Raw genomic sequence first — 18,864 nt, 5'->3', positions numbered from 1 at the left:
TCAGAGGCGCAGTCGTCTGCGTCAGGAGCGCCTGTTGAAGAGCGCTGTAGCAGATGAACACACAATCAGGCTGTGGGCAAGTTTAACTGTGTTATTGTAGGCTTGCTTCAATATTATTTTCTGGACATTAATCAATGATAGGTGGATAGGTGTCAGTGTTTGCTGGTGGTTATGTGAGACAACAACTTTACAGTCCCCACAGAGGTCAGTATGTCGTCATGCCTGAGCGCACTGCCCACATGTGTAGGCCTACTGTACGGCTGCGTCCTCTGTCAGCGTGCTGTCACACACTTTGGAGGACAGTGTCTCCTCGTTGTAATTTCCTCCTTTTTTTTTTTTTTTTTTTACCGACCAGGCTTTAATTTCTGAAGAATATCCATCCAACAGGGAGACACCTTCACGTTGCGCCAGATGGAGCCTCCAGCCAATCCGGGAGACAGCCCGGTAGAGTTGGAGTTAACGGTGGAGAGTGTGGAGTCCGTAAGTTACTTGTTAAAAATCGGCCACCTCACTGGACGACTGTTAATTGAATTGAACACACAGACGGAGCTTCTGTAATACAATTTAAAACAACAATGCTAATTTGAATATATATGTTTGTCAAAGTAAAGAGCTGCAGCATCATCTCATATTGATCTGGATATTTTATTATAGGCTATATTAAGCCAGAGTGAAACAACTGCAGTTTGGTCAAATAAAAAACGATAGTTTGTCAATTGTACTTTACCATAGGGAGATCACACAAACTGGACCTTCTGTAACATGATACCAGCTATAAGCATATGCTGTCCTAATAATAACTAACACCATGTGCTTTGGATTAGTTGCCATAGCAACACATTTCTTTACTCTGTTCAAATAATTGGCCTTCCAGCAAGTCAGCAATTCAATTTAAAATCTTGTCATGTATCAACAAAATAAAACGCAGATGCATTTATTGTCATTATACCTCCTCAGTCAAAGTAGGTAGGAAATATGAGGATATTGATGTTTGAACTTTATAATGATTTTGATCCACTCCTTATCAATATTATTGTTATCTGTTTCTTACCAACTTACCTATTGTTCAAGTGTTCCCTTTGTTTTGGTTCTTCTTCCCTCCTCCTCCAGGCTCTCTACCAACTCTACTTTGACCCGGACATGGAGCGTAAGAACGTGGCGCAGAAATGGCTGGCCCAGGCCCAGGCCTCTGCACAGGCATGGCAGTTCTGCTGGGCCCTGCTTGGCCCTGACAAGGTTGGTTGTTATGGTTCTGCTCAAACATTTTTGCAACTGCAAAATCTATATTTGTATTTCAGTGTGCAAGTACATCAAGCAGAATAATGCAGTTAAGAAAGAAAAAAAAAGAAGTTTCAGTTTTCAGATTTTCAGAATGAAATTTCAGTAGGCCAATGTGTCTGTCTCTTTGCAGCTCCCAGAGGTGCAGTTTTTTGGTGCCAGTACCCTCCATGCCAAGATTGCCCGTCATTGGAGTGACCTCCCCACAGACCAACATGAGAGCCTGAGAATGCAGCTCCTCTCCCACATTCTACACTTCTCTTCGGGGCCCAAAATGGTGCTAACTAGGCTTTGTGTAGCCCTGGCTGCTATGGCTCTTAACTTAATTCCAGAGGCTTGGTCCCAGCCGGTGGCAGACATGGTGAGGGCCTTCCAACCGCAGAAACCTGAAGGTGGCTCTGGTGCAGAGGCCACCCAGGACCCTCATGTGCACTGCCTTGCACTGCTAGAGCTCCTCACCGTACTTCCTGAGGAGTTCCAGAGTAGTCGGCTGGCTCAAGCCCGTCGTGCCCAACTGAGGGAAGCCCTGACTGGGGAGTGGGCGGTGGTGTGTCCCATGCTGCGCCAGCTGCTCCAAAGCCAGGACTCCTCAAACCAGGTCAAAGAGAAGGTGCTGCGCTGCCTGTCCAGCTGGGTGGGGCTGGATGTGCCTTTAGGGGAGAGTCATGAACTAGTCCAGGACTGTTTTACTGTGCTGTCCAACCCTGAACTGTTCGACACGGCTGTGGAGACGATAGTTAATGCCATCTCACAGCCTGACTGCCAGAGGTGAGAAACGCGCTGGATCATAAACTCAATAACATCACAGTCAACATTCAGGTGTGTCAATCAGAACATGTGTGTGCAGGTACATTGATGCTCTGGTGAACTTGATGCCTCTGGTGCTGGGTCTCCATGACCAGCTGAAGACAGCAGCTCATGATGGGGACATGGAAACCTCACATGGTATCTGTCGTATTGCTGTTGCTATGGGGGAAACACACTCCAGGTACACACAGATGCACACACACACACACACACACACACACACAGCCATCCTGTAACCTGGCTTCAGTAAATGTCTTTTATTTCTTAATTTGGATCAATGTGTTTGTGTATGACAGGGTTTTATTGGAACAGGTGGAGCACTGGCAAGAATATCTGGCTTTGGTTAACATGATTCTTTTCTGTACCGGCATCCCTGGGCACTACCCAGTCAGTGAGACCACCAGCTCCCTTACACTCACCTTCTGGTACACACTGCAGGTAAGGAGAATGAATGAATGAGGTCTTTTTTTTCTTTTCAGTTTACTAAGTTACTCTTATGCATTTAATGTGAAAGTGTGTCTTTGTGTAACTCTGTCTACCAAAGGATTTGGACACCAAATTGTCTCTGAATTTTTTTCTTGCATGTTCAGGATGACATCTTGTCATATGAGGATGAGAAGCAGGCAGTTTACCTGCAGGTCTACCGGCCAGTTTACTGCCAACTGGTGGATGTGCTACTACATAAATCCCACTATCCCCCCCAGGAGGAGTACGCCTCGTGGTCTTCCGATGACAAGGAGCAGTTCAGAATTTACAGGTAAGACACAAAACTAAAGGGGAGGTTTAAGGAGCTCCCTCACAAGAAAGAAAGTGGACAGAAAGTACATGTCTGTCTCATTGTGTTACAGACAGAAGTGCTTTGGAATAACAACAATTTATTTTGCATTTCAGAGTGGACATTTCTGACACTCTGATGTATGTGTATGAAATGCTGGGGGCTGAGCTGCTCAGTAACCTCTACGACAGGCTGGGCAGACAGCTGATGGACCCCCAACAGTCAGCAGTGTGGCAGGTGAAAGTATTTAATTACTGACTCCAATTGAAACACTTCATGTAAAAATGAATGTATCATCATATACAATATATTCTATAAATTGAAGGTAATTGTAAACAGTGAATAATATCCAGGGATGGAGTGTAAATCCATTGTGTCAAAATCCCCCGATCTTAATTTTGAGCCTTGACTAAGTCTACGTTACATTAACTATTATGAAATTGGTATGAGTTACACAAAGTCTCAAGTCTTTTCTTGTGAAGTAAAGTAAATTAAACTAATAATATAATCTAGATTATAATCACAGACCCGTTTCCATGTACAGCTACTATCTCTATGCAAAGTTTTACAAAAAGATTTTTACATAACGTGTAATCTCTCACACTGTTTTTCTCCCTCATCAGGACACAGAGGCTCTGTTATTTGGCTTCCAGTCCATAGCTGAGACAATAGATGTGAACTACTCTGATGTTATCCCTGGTCTTATCGGTCTCATCCCCAGAATCAACATCAGCAACTTTATGCTGGCTGACACTGTCATGTACACCATAGGTACATACCCAGACACCTGTTTCCTATTGTGTCCCTTCATATCTCTCTGAATCTATCTTAACTCAGCTGTAACAAACTCATTTACATTCACAATCCATGCTGAATTTCCCCTGTTGGCCAGGATCCCTGGCTGAGTGGCTGGCTGACCACCCAGTGATGTTGGGTGGGATTTTACCCATGGTGCTTCAGGGCCTTGTGAAGGCAGAGCTGTCTGTGTCCAGCATATCGACTCTGAAGAGGATCTGCAGGGAGTGCAGACATGACCTCGCCCCCTACACCCAGGATATCCTGACTGTGTCACAGGTCTGACACACAGCCTTTTATTTATTTATTTATTTATTTTTACATCGTTGTGATTTTTAAATGTATTAACACTTGTGTAACTCTGCAGGATGTGCTGGTGAAAGAAATCCATAAGGTGAGCAAACAGCCTTCAAAGTCCACCAGTTCTTTCCTATTAGGCACCAGCCGTCTCAGTGAGGACGTCATGTATGATATATTGTGTACTGTGTGTGTCTCTGTGTGTCTGTGTGCAGAGCAGCCAGTGCATGTGGCTGATGCAGGCTCTGGGTTTCCTCCTGTCCGCCCTGCCGGCAGAGGAGATCCTGGTCAGACTTCACTCTCTCATGACTCCTCACGTCCAGAAACTGGACACACTTGCCCAGCAAGAGGTATATAAAAAAACTCTCTCTCTCCCTCAACTTCTACACAAAACCACACAAATGCTAAAATAATAATGTAGTAGAGGTTGTGCAAGTACAAATTGGTTATATCACGTACACTATATTAAACTCAATAAGTGCATTTGAAGCACATTTTGGTGATAAATGGTATGAATGCAGTTGATTGCATTTAATATGACTATGGTAATAATTCACTGTAATAAGTACACTACAAACCAGTACAATATATTTTAATGTAACTGTATGAAGATTTGGTAAACGTTGACATTGATTAATGTAGATAGAAGTATACTGCATAAGGAGTATCTTTAAAAGATGTTTTTAATATATAATTAACACTACTCCTCTAGAGTGCGGATAAAATACATTTTAATGAGCTCATTGACACTCTTATCCAGGGTGATAGACAGTGAGGAGGTCAGGATTCAGTGTCTGTGTCTGACATGTCTGTTGACAGGGACTCAGATACTAGTGGCTTCGTTTTAAAGCAGCATTTGAAACAAGTTTTACGGTAACAGTAAACAGTAGAACAGTAAAATTGCCCATGGCTCTTACCACCGCTGTCACATGTGACAGCGGTGGTAAGAGCCATCATATCATTTCATCACGAGGGTACACATCTAACACATTCAGTTTGTCTGCTTTTGCAGCCTAATCCCACCAACAAACAGTCTATCATCCACATTCTGGGCATGCTGTCCAGTCTCTTTACCACTCTGGACATCAATAGACAAGCAGACAGCTCAGAGGGAGCATCCAGCCCAAGACCTGCTCCCTCACAGAGCGCACAAAATCCAGTAAGTTTATCCATAAATACTGTGCACTTACGGACATGGGTAACATTAGCTCCATTATCATTTATTACACCAGCTACTGTATCTTTGCTACTGTGAACTGAAAACAAGTGTGAAATGACTTTAACTGCTCCCTAACACATCATTCAACTGGTGATTTGTGCATCAATATTTTTGAACGTGTAAAAAATTTAAATATGCTGAAATAAACCAAACATACTTATTTGACAAGTTCATATGTACCGCATGACAAGTTTATTTTATCTCTTTCTGAGGTTGTTGTTGTGCTACAGCAAGTGTTTGCGTTGATCCAGACCATCCTCAGCAAGTGGCTTAACGACTCAGAGGTCGTCGAGGTAGGAGGGTTTTGAGTGCTTGCATAAATATGTGTGATGTTGTGTGTGTGAGTGTGTGTCTGTGCATGTATGATCTATCTGTGTGCGTTTTACTGACTCACACTCACTCGTAGCTCCCCTCTCTTTCCCTCCCTCCAGGCAGTGTGTGGGGTGTTTGATAAGTCAGTTCGAACCCTCCTACATGATTTCGGGCCCATGGTGGCTCAGCTGAGTGAGATGCTGGGCCAGATCTATAGCGCATTCCCACAAGCCTCAGCTCTGGACCTGGCACGGCAGGTACGCCTCCCACAGCTCAGGGCCTGAATAAAAGCATTTTCCCTCCAAATGCACTGAAGACACTTGGCATGTTTTTGGGATCACATGTCATTCACTTTCTTTTTTCTGTTAGATGGTTCACATATTTGCCGGAGAGGAACACCACATCTCTGACATCAAAAGCCTTACTGAAGTGTTGACTTCAGCCACACTTACCATATTTCAGCAAGGTAGCAGACGCCTACAAAGAAATTTCTATTTATCTTCAGTTTGTCTTGTCTCATCTTATATTTATTTTACAGGTCCACGGGATCATCCTGATATTGCAGAATCATTTATGCACCTTCATTCTCAGGTGGGTTGAATATTTTAGTCCATTGTTTGGCACACAGAAAACCTTGCTAACCTCTTGGTGTTCTTTACTGTTAGATTCTTAAAAGGAAGCCTGATTTGTACCTGTCTGACCAGTTGGACGTTAAAGCACTGTTTTACTGTGGTGAGTATCATTACATGCTTGTACTGTATACAGGTCTTTCTTACATATATGACTCAATATCTGCTGTAGGAAAAATAAGGAATATTTTATGCATATTTCTGCACCTTTTCATGGCATAATTTTAGTCCCTTTACATACTCGATGTTCAATGCCATTTGTTCAAAAATTACTGTGTTCAAAATCAAGACTGTTCTCTCTTCTTTCCCCCATGATCTCGAAATTCTGCCTGAGACAACTATCATTAGTTGGCGCAGTCATTAAAAAGTTCTTTTTATCCTCTGTTTTCTCCAGGGATTCTATCACTGAAGTTCCCAGAGACACCCACAGTAAAAGCTGCCAGTCTGTTCTTTGTGAGTTGTGCGAGGTTTCACTGTAAGCTATAGTTTTGATGTCATTTCAACTCATCAGCTCATAGATTGTTGCTAATTTCACCCTGTCCCCGGCAGACCGAGCTGTTGCCTCGTTGTAAAGACATGCCCTTGCTGGGCGATGTTCTGCAGAGGGATGGAAAGCTTCTGACAGAGACTGTACTCCAGGTGAGTAAGCCATTAGACACAAGACAACTAGATATAGACAATGTGTCAGGCCCTGTGTAACATATTGTTATGCATTGTATTCCTGAGATTAAAATGGAAGCATACTGTTTGCTTTTATTTCTGTCTCAGGCGGTCGGAGGCGGTTCACCACGCAGTCTGACAGAGCACTTCTCTGAGGTGTTGTTGAGTCTGAACAGACACTGCCCAGCTCTGCTGTCCCAGTGGCTGGAAGAAACACTGCAGACCCCAGGGTTCCCCTCCGCCCAGGTCTCCACAGAGGAGAAACAGACCTTCAGACTGCAGCTTTTAAGGTAATAATATACGTGTTAAGGCTGTTTTCCTCCAGTGTTTTGATGCAGCATTAGAAAGCAAATCCGGGTTTTAAAAGGTGTCCTCAAAAGTCCTCGTAAAAAAACATAAATCATATGCTGGTGCCTAATAGAAAATACTGTAAGAAAAATTCATCACTCAAGCAAGGAAAATGACAAACAACCTTTATGAAATCATAATTTCAAATGTGTAGTCATTTAGTGATTATTAACAAAACCGCTTCATATGATATTAGGTCATCTTCATCCACACCTCACACTGTGATAGTCCTAATGAGACACCTTTAATAAAATAGTTTGAGAGACAAATTGTATCTTGTCATGACTATTATAAGCATGTGATTTATATCCTTGAAAATAACTGGGACTGTAAGTAATCTTAAAATAATTATTTCATGATTTACACTAAATAAAAAAGCATAATTGGTCATAATAACAATACTGCATCATTACTGAACAGTTCTGACCCTTTTAGCTTAGGGAAATAAAAGTATTTCCTCATCACAAATCCAATTTTTGGATGACGGTTGAGGCCAAAGTGACACAGTGACATGTGTTTCGACAAAGTTCATCGACATCGTTTTCTTTCTTCCAGTGAGCAAACCAACAAGCGTCGCGTGAAGGACATCGTGAAGGAGTTTTCTTTGCTCTGTCGGGGCCTGCAAGGGTCTGGATACTAGAACACTAGAGTGTGCCACTAGCACTGGGGACTTTCCCATCCTAAGTCCATCTCTGAGAAGGTAACCACAAACAAATCGGAAAATGTCAATGATAAATGGAGTGTTCACTCGACTATTGAAAAACCTTAACACTTGGACTGAGCCAAAGCAAACACACAGATGAAGCGGACTGTTATTTGGAGGAGGGACCTCTGTGTGACATTTTTTTAATACCTTTTTCAAAGCAGGATCAAATGAAAGTGCTCCTTATCTCCAGGCATGGATACAGTCCATCTGACAAACTGAAAAAACACTAATAAACGGTTCATTCTTTGCAGCTGCATGAGCAACTGTGTGTGAGTGTTCTCTTATTTATTGTTTCTCTTCTGTTGTATACTGCTTGTAGATCATATTCACACATTATCAAAATATAGAAACCCCCCCCCCACACACACACACACACAAACACACACACACACACACACACACACACACACCCCATCTTCTCTCTATTACAAAGGAGAGTCTTTTAAAAATGTGACGTCTTACATTATATAGCTTCGAACTCTTGTACATTTATACATCTGCTAATATATACTAAAACAATTTCATCACTTCCACAACAAACAAAAAAAGACAACACCTACATTTTAAAGCAGACAACATGTCCTGACAATATACTGGTTTTTTTCAGTCATCAGTGACATGGCAGTTGTTGATGGAAGTCGGCATCCTCTGTAGAAAAGTGGATTTGAAAAGGACTGCCATAGTAGTGGTTGGTGCACTGAGGGATGGTGCTGAGATGAGCAGGCTTTAAGAGCTAGTCTGTGAGTGTGGTTGGTGACTCTGTGCGTTTAAACCAAAGAGCTCAGTCCTGAAACCAGCCCTGACCCGGGCTGTTCACTATCGAATTCTTGTGAAGAGGTTCAGCACTGACTTTGATTCCTGGGAAGACAAGGAAATTAAATAGTGTCAAAAAAATTTAAATATGTCACATTGTCCTTGCATCCACAGTTGCCATTATATGTCGGGAGAACATTCATTTTAAGAAATTTTTAAACAACGGTTTAGTGAAATTCAAGTACTTAAATCAGACATTACGCAGGTTTTGTCATGTTATGATTTTGTCCATGGGCCTTCAGAATTACTTTCAAGAACAACTTTCAAGATATCGTTCACTAACTTCAAACAACAAAGGCATCAGTATCTGTATATAATATAGATGTGGCACTGTAACTGACAAATACACAGTACCTTGGTGCAGCGTGTCTTACTGAAGACGTTCCAGAAACGTAGCGTCTCATCCCCGGCTCCTGTAACGATGGCCTCCCCATCTGGTGACACGGCCTGAGAAGGATGGACGAAGAGAGAGAAAAACTAGTGGGGGCGACCCTGCTGCCATGTTATGCTACTTAGTACATTTCAGGTGGAAATACTGTAGTTTTTAATCTATTACATTTATCCAACAGCTGAAGTTACTTTGCAAATAAAGTGCTCTGCACACCCACACAGGTGTGTTCAATAGCTTTTTCCGATGGTTCGTCTACTCATGTGCAAGTTGGGTGGAACTATGAGATGTTGCCAAACTCTGTATACTAATAAGAATCGTAAAATTGTCCCACCCTAACAGGTGGGGACATGTCAATCAACAGCAGTTTGTACATAGCCTCACAGTCCTGAGAAAACAACATGTACATTTTACACTTACAGGGTGCACTCTGCATAATGAGTAATTCGAAAGAACATTTCTCTGATAATGCTTACATACTCTTACATACTTTTACTTAAGTATGATTTTAAATGTAGGATGTTTATTTGTAAACAGTATTTTTACACCCTGGTTTTGCTACTTAAAGCATCTGAATACTTGCTCCACCACTGGATAAATGCTTCCTGTGCACTTCATAATCTATAAGGGTAGGTTGAGTTGGTAGTCCAGTTACATTGACACTGAGCATACACGGCCATTCATTTCGAGCTTTAGTCTTACCAGATACAACACTCTATAGGAGTGTCCTGTCAACTTGGCCACCTGCGTCAGTGACGGATACTTCCACACCAGGATCTGGTTCTGAGAGTAGCCGTGAGTGCTCACCTGTTAACAAAAGGGACAACAATGAACTAAAAATCCCAATAAAAAAAAAAAAAACACAACTTCCACTTAGTCTGGACTTCTGTAGTGCTGCGCTGGACTTCATTGTCAACTCTCAGTATAATTCAGTCCAATACAAAACCCACGCTAACTACAGTACCGTCTCAAACATTACTACACTGTTGAATCAGCGTCTTTTTGATGCTGTACCAACAAAAACTGAACATTATACAGTAAGCTTCACATTCAGTAGGTTGCTGTTGCAGAGATATTATATGGCATTATATGTGCACTCACATACGTACTGAATAATTAGAAACAAAGTATATTAACTGGTCAAAATGTTACAAAATGTCCCTTTACTTTAGACAAAAAAGCAATTAAAATGTGAATGTGAAATATTGCTAGCTTCAGCTGCTGTCATTTTTATCCAATAATGTGATTATATTTTTTGTAAATTTATTACATTAATGGATTAGGAAGGATAATATCTATTTTTACCTATTATTAAATCAGAATCAGAATCAGCTTTATTTGCCAGTTTTGTGTACACATTCCAGGAATTTGACTCATAATTGTACATTGCACACGATGTGCTTACTTACAATAATAAAATCAGACACAGGCTACAGTTTAGAGAACACATATATACACACTCTACAAAAAGAAAAACAGTATAGACAAATTGAGACAATAGTGCAATATTATTATTATTATTATTATGACGTACATGTCGAAGGTGGATGAGATAAACAGGTGCACATACACATACATGTACACAGTGCGATGGAGCACAGTGCAAAAGATGCTGGAATAATTAAGTATTGTGTGCAGGTGTTATGTACTTAAGGTAGGTGGATTTGGTATACAGCGGGGGTTTTCAAAGTCTGAGACTGCTGGCCTCCCCTCAGACAAAGCTTGGGAAACGGCCCTCCCATCACATCTTTAGTTTACTTTGTAAGTTTTGCTCAATTCCTGGATGCCTATGGTATCATGATTCTATTATTTGATCCTATAGACACTCAAAATTTGAGCCAAAATATCCTAATATTGCTGTTTGACATATCCTTGAATTGCCAATATTTGCATACAGAGCTTGCATCTCCATGGCAGCATGTACATTTGCGAGTCTGTGTGTGTGCTTGTGTGTGTGTGTGTGTGTGTGTGTGTGTGTGTCCTCACCAGTTCGTTGGCATGTTTGGACCATGCCAGGTTGCAGACCTGGGAGCCGGTGTCGGTGCTCTGCAGCGCCTGACCTGTCAGTGTGTTCCAGAAGCGCAGGCAGCGGTCGGCAGTGCCGCCCCCGGACGCCAGCAGCCCATGTTGGTGGGGCGACCAGGCAATGGCCTTCACCGCTGCCAGGTGGTCACTGTACTGCTGCACAGGGAGCAGGCTGGAGCTGTTCCACACCAGCAGCTGGAAGTGGATGTCAAAGCTTGAATATGTTCACTTTTACTGTAACAGATCATTCCAGCTAGTCTCAGGATGCTTCCCTACAGGATAGGTCAATTTACTGAAAAGTCACTAAAGTTAAGTTTTAAATTCTCTCACCTTGTTGTCGTTGCCTCCGGATGCAAGGTGCTGGTGGTCAGGAGACCATTTGAGACCGCACACTTCTTGTCTGTGACCTTGCAGCCTCCTCTCAGCAGAAGGGGGGGTTCTGACATCCCGCTGTAGGATCACTCTGTCCCGACTCCCTGACGACAGCTGCTCTCCATTCCACGCCAGGGCACCTTGGGCACAAAGGGTAGGAGGAGATGGTCTCATATTTCACTGTGGCTGTCATGAATTCATCTGGTGTGTCTTGATATGATAATAACACATGGTCAGTGTTACAATACACACCATATATTGGAATTTAGGCCTATGGCCAAAACTTTTCAAAACCTCTGTTAGGAGATTCTCCTGTAATTCTTTTTTGTTTTGCTAAAAGTAGACTCAAACTTATTTTAACCAGCAGTTCGTAATTCCACTTCACTCCAGCTACGACTGACCTACACGTGCGGAGTGACCCTCCAGACTGGTCAGCTTCCTCCCTCCTGCTGCGTCCCAGATCTGAACGTAACCCTTGTGGGTTCCGACAGCAACGAGACTACCCTGATAGGACCAGAGCCAAAGTCAAACATGCAGTGATTTCACCATTTTTTCTCTTCTATAATTAATTATCAATTACAAATAATTTATTTTCTCTTATACTACTGTCATGAATAAGAAGCAAGTCTAGTCTCACCCTCTCATTCCAACAAACTGATGTAACAGAGTCTCCGTCCACTGAAAGGTCACATAACCTTGTCACCTGTTAAAAGACACAAAGTATATTCATTTTCCACTTTTCTCTTCAGACACACACTATATTCCTTCCTGTTTATGCTTCAAATTACAACTCAGAAGAGAATCTGCAATAAAACTCAAAACCGTAAACGACTGTCTTTATGTTGTCCTCTGACCTGGCTGGTACAGGCACTCCACAGGTACACACATGCTCCTAGTCCGACACTGAGCAAATTGCCCGCTGACCAGTCTACCAGGTTGAGGTAGAAGTCGTCCTGCAGCTCCGGAGCGTCCAGCACTTTGAAGGGGATCTTGGAGATCTTGCGGGCTGGTTTACGAGGGGAGCGAAGCAGTTTGTGACTACGGAAACGCAGAGAAGAAACGTATCAAACTAATCTGTTATTAGACAGCTGTTCCTGTCCAGTGTGCAGCATGCGAGATATGTCGTACCTTTTGTTACTAAGTGGAGAAAGGGAGTACGGTGAGACTTCATTATCGCTATTGAAAGGCACTCTCTTAGTGTGGACAGTGTACTGCGGAGGACGAACACACAAAGCAGAATTACAGTTTGGGATTATTTTAAAGTTAAGCCGCACACAGTTAACATTAACTGATGTTAATGTGTTTTTTTACGAAGCAAACAAGTCAGCAACATCAACATATTCATGAGAAAATCTTGGATACCACCAAAATCTTTCCCTTTCGTCAAGCTGGCTTGAGTTAATATCATTCCTACTAAGCTACAGCTTCATCATTATGACATCACTTATAGTGACTTCTATTTGAGAACAAAATATTCTGGAAGTGAAGCACTGTTTTTTGTTCTTCTTCATGACTTGTACCCTAAAAAGGCTGTGAGAGTCTTGAGAGAGGACTGCATGCCGCCGGTCGTCCGTGTGAGGGTCTGGCACAGTCTCTATCCCTGCCCCCAGTAACTCGTTCCTCAACAGGGCAGCGTATGCCACAGCATCTGGGGGGTGGTGATGGAGATACAGGTGATGCTGGTGTGGCTGCAAACTGGGATGATTCAAGATTCAAGTACAACAAAGCGTAAAAAAAACAACTGACCTTTGCTTGAATCTGAGCTGGCATCCTTTGCTTTATGGCTCTGATTTGGGGAGCGACAGTTCTCCTGTGGAGAAAAGGAAGTCCATTTTGACATAGTTGTGATCGCCAAGCTGTGTGTTATTGTTGGGCCATGTTAAAAGGTCAAGCTGACTGAGTAGACGAAGAACTAACTGCTCACATTGGCATAGTGGAAGTTGATGCTCCAGTTGCTTCCAGCGCGGGTGGGAATGAAGCGGTCCCCTGACTTAACACTGACAGGACTGCAGGTAACACTTACACACTGAGATGGCCAAAGAGAGACAGTAAAACCATTTCAACCTACTATTTTGAAAAAAAAGATGTGGGCATACAGGGTCTTTAAATGTCTGTACCATACCATAAGGAGAACTAAATTATACCAAACAGATTCACAGGGGATAAAAGATTCACCCAGTTATCATACACACACAAACAAGTCAGCCTGTTCCATAAACCAACATTCACAGACATAAACAGATTTTCTATCCCTCTCTGTATCTCACCTTTGACAGGCGGGCCTCTGTCGGCAGGTTCTGGTGGTTGATTTGCCTCAGCAGCCGTCTCTCGTACTCTTGGTCCATCTCCTCAAGTCTGACGAGCACCAAGGCCCCTCTGCTGGCTCCCCGCCCCCTTTTTTAAACCTCCGCTCCCTCCCGTTGAGGAAATCCACACTGGATGCCCATCTCTGTGGAAGAAGAAACAAACAAAACATGTCAGCTTAATTCGGAGCAGAAACCAATGTGAAGAGTCCAAGGACACAAGCAGCTATTTTGAATGGGTTAACGTTACCCACACACCAAACGGCCCGGTTAGCACGATGCCTGTGCATGTCAGCGCACTTCAGGTGCTATTAATGTTGTCCGTGACATGGTTTAAAGAGCAAGCAGTTTCTCACTCACATAAAAGCAGACAGATGTTGAGGTAAAACTATGCTCGCGCTCACATCAGCCCATTTACAAGCAATGTAACATCAGCTGACGGCTCGACTGACGTTGTCTCTTACCCGTCTGACACGGTGGGCTCAGGTGACCAAAACAACTGTCATCTTCGGTGGGAAAGATCAGCGCTGCCGCGGGGACACTGTGCTCGTTTTCTTCCAAATGACAGTGGTGCACCAAAATGCCAACGCGATCCGCTGGTGTTGTTTATGTTCGCGACAAAGATGGCGACCGAATCAGCTGTAGCAGAAATTCTTGGGCTGACTTCTGCTGTCTGTGCAGTCCAAGCAGTGCAAGGCTCAACTGCGACGCCCGCTGTCGATACATGCTCTCTGCATCACAAGTCACACTGCGGTTAGTCCCTATGTGGTCACAGGGTGTCGCTACTGCACTGCAAAATAATTTGCCTTGTGCTTCCAAGCAGAGGGATTATGCGCTAGAAATCGAGTATGATGACTAATATGCTGAAAGTCGTGTAGTCTGCGCGAGCCTTAAGGCATGGGTTTCAAAGTCTGAGACTGTGGGCTTCTCCTCAGACAAAGCTTGGGAAAAGGCGCCCCCTCACCCCCCTTAGTTTACTTGCTCAGTTTCTCAATAACCTGGATACCTATGGGATCGCGATTATTTTATTTTATCCTATAGACATTCAACAATTGAGCCAAGATACTTAAAATTGCTGTTCAACTTCAGACCTCACCAAATACATAAAAAAGGTCTGTCCTAAGGCATTTCGTTTCTTACTCTGATAAAGTGGGGGGAAAGTAGCCTACCAAAAACTTCTGTATGCTATTCTATGTGATCTCCTTTTGATAACTAATGTAGGCTAATACTTTTTCACTTCCATTTACTGAGCCTCTCCTGAAACTGTTTTTCCAGACAAAAGGAATATACACATGTTCATGTATGTGGCACGTGAAATCCCAGTTTTAATAAGGTCAGATGAAAATGACAAAAATAGTTGATAAAATTGATAAAAATTTTCATTTTATTATTTTTTACACATACAGCATTTGGGTTCTGTGAGACGTCAAACAATGAGGAAGTAAAGCCAATGTCAACAAAACACAGGGATTAAACAATTATAGGGATTATACCACAATCAGAATAAAAAAAGAAAATATATGAAAACTATTTCCCCATACCACCACACACCGCAAAAGCCCTGGTTTCTCCTACATTTCTAATTAACTTTAAAACCAACCTCTCACAATCATTTGCATACCATTTGTGCTTTCATCAATAGTTGCATGTCAAGCAGAGAGTGGGGGCATTGATAGCACATGTTTGCCTTAGGGCCCCCTGTGTGCGTATGTGTGTGTGTGACTTCAAAGTAAATAAAGATCTTACATTTGCCCTCACTGACACTAAATTTTCCATCCCCTGCTTAAAGCGCTGGAGAGCACACTTCGCAAATGAAACAGACAGATAAACATTTACTCTTTGAACTCAACACGTGTGGTTTTTGCTCAAACACTGACAAAGAGAACGAGATGGAAATACTGGACCGCTGCTGCCAGCTCTTTAATGAGACTGACTAACACGGTAGAGTGGAGACAAGGCATGGCATTTCTGGTGGCACACTGGTCTGCAGTATGCTACATCTACATTTAGGCCTACATACAGACTTTCATTTAAATAATGGCCCAAAGCCCAAAGAAGTCAAATGATCAGATATTTCCCAACTAGCAAAGATTAGAGCAGTATTTCCCAACGTTTTGCCACATCTACCCCCATAATAGTGGGTGGGGGTTACTGGGTTTATCTGCAAAATAATCCCTTGGATAATGATAGGGTAAAATTTGCATCAGATTCAAACATCACACTAATAGGCTATATATTATAATTTCATATGTGGAGTTCAGCAGCACTAAGTTATGGTGTTGTCATTATTTCACCATTATTAAACTACTACCCATTATTTTAGCTAACAACTTCAACCATTTATCCATTACTTTTAGCTAACTATTTTAAATATCGTGATTGCTTTTACCTAACCATTTTAACTGTTATTAATTTACCTACTTTGAACTAAATATTGGCACTAGTTTTGGCTAGCTAGTTTTCATGCTCTTTTAACATAGGCCTAGTGTTCAGGTGTTACTGCTGACTCAAAATGTTGGTAATGTTTTCATTTTAATTTTAAATGTAATTTTTTTTCAGGTGTGTGAGCAACATTCACTTCCCATACCCCCCTGGCAACCCTGGTTTGGGATCACTAGATTAATACAAATTTGAGTACCAGAATTCCTTTTTCTAATTTCCTACCCATTTGATCATTTCACAATTACCCAGGCTAATCTTGTGACCCTTTGGTGGGGGCCTGACCCCTACGTTGGAAAATACTGGACTTACTGTTTATAAAGTAGTTAAAACTAGCCCCAACTCTGCCAGTAAAACATAATGTCAGTTATGCCATAATGCATCAGTGACTATCTAATGTACTATAATATATCAGGAATATATCAGGCCATTTCTCTGTATAATGAGAATAAAATTATTTATAATTGAGTATTTTTATATTATTGTATTGGTACTTTCACTTAAGTTAGGTATATGAGAAGTTTTCCACCATGGTAGGCCTACAAGTTTACTCTACTCACCACGCACACATTCCACACATGTGCACGCATGCAGACCCACAGGGACACAAACACCAGGATTAGCTACTTACAAGAAGCTATCTGACCATCATCACATTTTGCTTTTAGAGAGCCCAGTCACAACAGGCTCTCTTATCTGCATCCTCCATCACTTCTACATGGAGCAACGTGCAGCCATGCCCACGTTTGGGAAACTTGAGGCCGACGTGGAGGCCAGCGTCTGTAGGTGTAGAGTGGCTGTCTGCCCCGGTCAGGGTGGAGGGGGAAATGCTGCTGCCTTATCGCTCCTGTAAGACAGAGCAGTCCAACTGGCACAGAGGAAGCTGGGGCAGTGCTTGCAGACTGTGACTCTGTAAGATACATACTGGAATTCACAACAAAACAACTACAGGAATCTGACTAATCTCATCTCTCGTACAATGACAAGAAAAATAAAAGTTTCAGAATGATAAATAATTGGAAAAAATTGACTTTGCAACACTGGAGGTGTTAAACGCAGGCGTAGCATTTTTTCCAGGCAAACATGAACAGCTTTATTGTTCATATCCTCTCACAGAAAGATGTTATGGAAAAGGTAGTGCTGGTACATGGGTACATGGGTCTGGAAAATACAGCAGCAGTGTATTACCGTAAAAAACAACAATCTTATCTTTAAATCATGTCAGCAGTGCCACATGTTGTTTAGTCAGGTTAACAAACTGTGTTGTCAAACTCTAATTTCTCTATATTTTAAATATATATTTGTGTGTTTTGGTGAGAAATAAAGGGACAACATGCAAGAATAAAGCTCCCAGGTCATATTCCTATCTAAGCCTCGTTGGTAGATCTAAATTACCGAGTTTGCATTGTGCTGCAGAGAGCATGTTTTGTTTATCTCACCCCTATAGATTCTGCAGGCTTCCCCTCTCTTTTTCTCTCTTTCAGTCTCTTTCCCTCTACCAGTGAAAGTGCCACTGCAGTGCATGTTGAACATCTCCTCCCACGCACTGGCTCACTTTGACACACCAGAGAGCCTAACTACCCCCCACTCCCCCACTGTCTCTGTGTTTGTGTCAAATAAGGACAACTATTGATCTGGGCAAAATCAAGAGAAGGAGATGTGGGTGAAACGTGATTTGGTTTACAGTGGATCTTTATATTGATCGTACCACCATGGTAGCAAAGTTCAGAGCCGGTTATTTGGTGAGAAAAGCCTAAATCCACACTGCACATGGAATGTGGTGTTGGTATGGGTTTCAGGTTGCATCTGTACATCCATAATCAATATTCACTATTCCATTTTTCTTCTTTTCCCCTCAGGTGTATTGGGTTTCCTCTTCACCCATCTTCAAGTGCCACATCTGTTTTGCAGTGTGTATCTGATTGTGTGTGTATGTGTGTGTGCGTGAGAGCATGCATGTGCCTCAATGTGTTATCTCTGAGTGTGCATGTATAATCCCAGGGGTGTTTTTATTATTTATTTTTTTAAATAAAAAAATTAAAAAAGGATGACAGCGTGCTCTTGTGAGCCACTGCGTCCCCACAGGGATGTTCCCTTTCGTGTCCTAACAATTCCCAGGCTGGCAGCACGCTGGGTAACAAGCCCTGAGGAATCAGCACAAATGTCAGGCTGGTGCCATGTCCTTAAATGCATTGTGATAAATGTGATTTGACACAGACGACTGACTGCTTTACACACAGGCTAATGTACAAGGATGCATTGTTTGGTTCAAAGAAATAGTTCAAGATCATGAGAAAAATACATTTATCACAGAATTACCATAATATTTTGTACTCCACATGTTTAACCTGAGTTATATTTTTCAGTTTTTTCCATAAAGGCAAAGTCTGATTAATATTACTCAAAGTTGAAAGTAAACACTGCATGCATGGCCTTGTTTTCCCTCATGGAAAGGTCAGAAGACCATGTCTTACATTTTGGATGTGTTTTGACACTTCTCTTGCATTAGCTCATTCTGTGGATTACATAACTGCTGCCATAAACATTATATATATATATATATGACAATATTTGAGGGATTTGCATGCACACACAAAACCAGACTGAACAATGGCCTATCTAGGATGACTGCCGCCATGTTTGATAACTAGATGATCTGTGACATTTTCTGGGAAGGACACATCCTGTTATTGTCCTA

The 18,864-nt window shown here is 42.1% G+C and overlaps 2 protein-coding genes across 5 annotated transcripts; one reads left to right on the top strand and one right to left on the bottom strand.

Annotated features, from left to right (window-relative positions):
- Positions 1–371: 371 nt before the first annotated feature.
- Positions 372–8,045, top strand: LOC123972836 (importin-13-like). Its single transcript, XM_046052540.1, has 21 exons — positions 372–480; positions 1,111–1,236; positions 1,412–2,046; positions 2,126–2,266; positions 2,382–2,523; positions 2,676–2,842; positions 2,977–3,097; positions 3,484–3,631; positions 3,753–3,934; positions 4,023–4,049; positions 4,168–4,302; positions 4,965–5,111; positions 5,384–5,464; positions 5,603–5,740; positions 5,853–5,949; positions 6,022–6,074; positions 6,149–6,215; positions 6,507–6,565; positions 6,662–6,751; positions 6,881–7,062; positions 7,676–8,045. Exons 1-21 carry the CDS (start codon positions 412–414, stop codon positions 7,758–7,760), a joined length of 2,892 nt encoding a protein of 963 aa, XP_045908496.1. The 5' UTR covers positions 372–411; the 3' UTR covers positions 7,761–8,045.
- Positions 7,229–14,400, bottom strand: fzr1b (fizzy/cell division cycle 20 related 1b). Of its 4 annotated transcripts, XR_006825484.1 has the most exons (16): positions 14,192–14,400; positions 13,692–13,873; positions 13,349–13,450; positions 13,171–13,234; positions 12,945–13,072; positions 12,553–12,635; positions 12,279–12,462; positions 12,062–12,127; positions 11,826–11,928; positions 11,383–11,564; positions 11,014–11,247; positions 9,730–9,834; positions 8,994–9,086; positions 8,387–8,684; positions 7,974–8,041; positions 7,229–7,812 (listed from the first exon to the last, which is right to left on the bottom strand). XR_006825484.1 is itself a non-coding variant. In XM_046052541.1 (14 exons), the coding sequence occupies exons 2-14, from the start codon at positions 13,767–13,769 to the stop codon at positions 8,643–8,645; spliced, it is 1,464 nt and encodes a 487-aa protein (XP_045908497.1). In that variant the 5' UTR covers positions 13,770–13,873; positions 14,192–14,400; the 3' UTR covers positions 7,931–8,642. The 4 variants fall into 4 exon arrangements, 2 of the variants coding, with proteins under 2 accessions (XP_045908497.1, XP_045908498.1); XR_006825483.1 differs by having other exon boundaries at positions 7,974–8,684; XM_046052541.1 differs by lacking the exon at positions 7,229–7,812 and having other exon boundaries at positions 7,931–8,684.
- Between the last annotated feature and the right edge of the window lie 4,464 nt (positions 14,401–18,864).

Source organism: Micropterus dolomieu, linkage group LG06 (assembly GCF_021292245.1).
Source record: "Micropterus dolomieu isolate WLL.071019.BEF.003 ecotype Adirondacks linkage group LG06, ASM2129224v1, whole genome shotgun sequence".
Taxonomy (NCBI): Eukaryota; Metazoa; Chordata; class Actinopteri; order Centrarchiformes; family Centrarchidae; genus Micropterus; species Micropterus dolomieu.
Note: the sequence above shows the minus strand (reverse complement) of the source record. Positions and strands in the feature narration are given on the sequence as shown.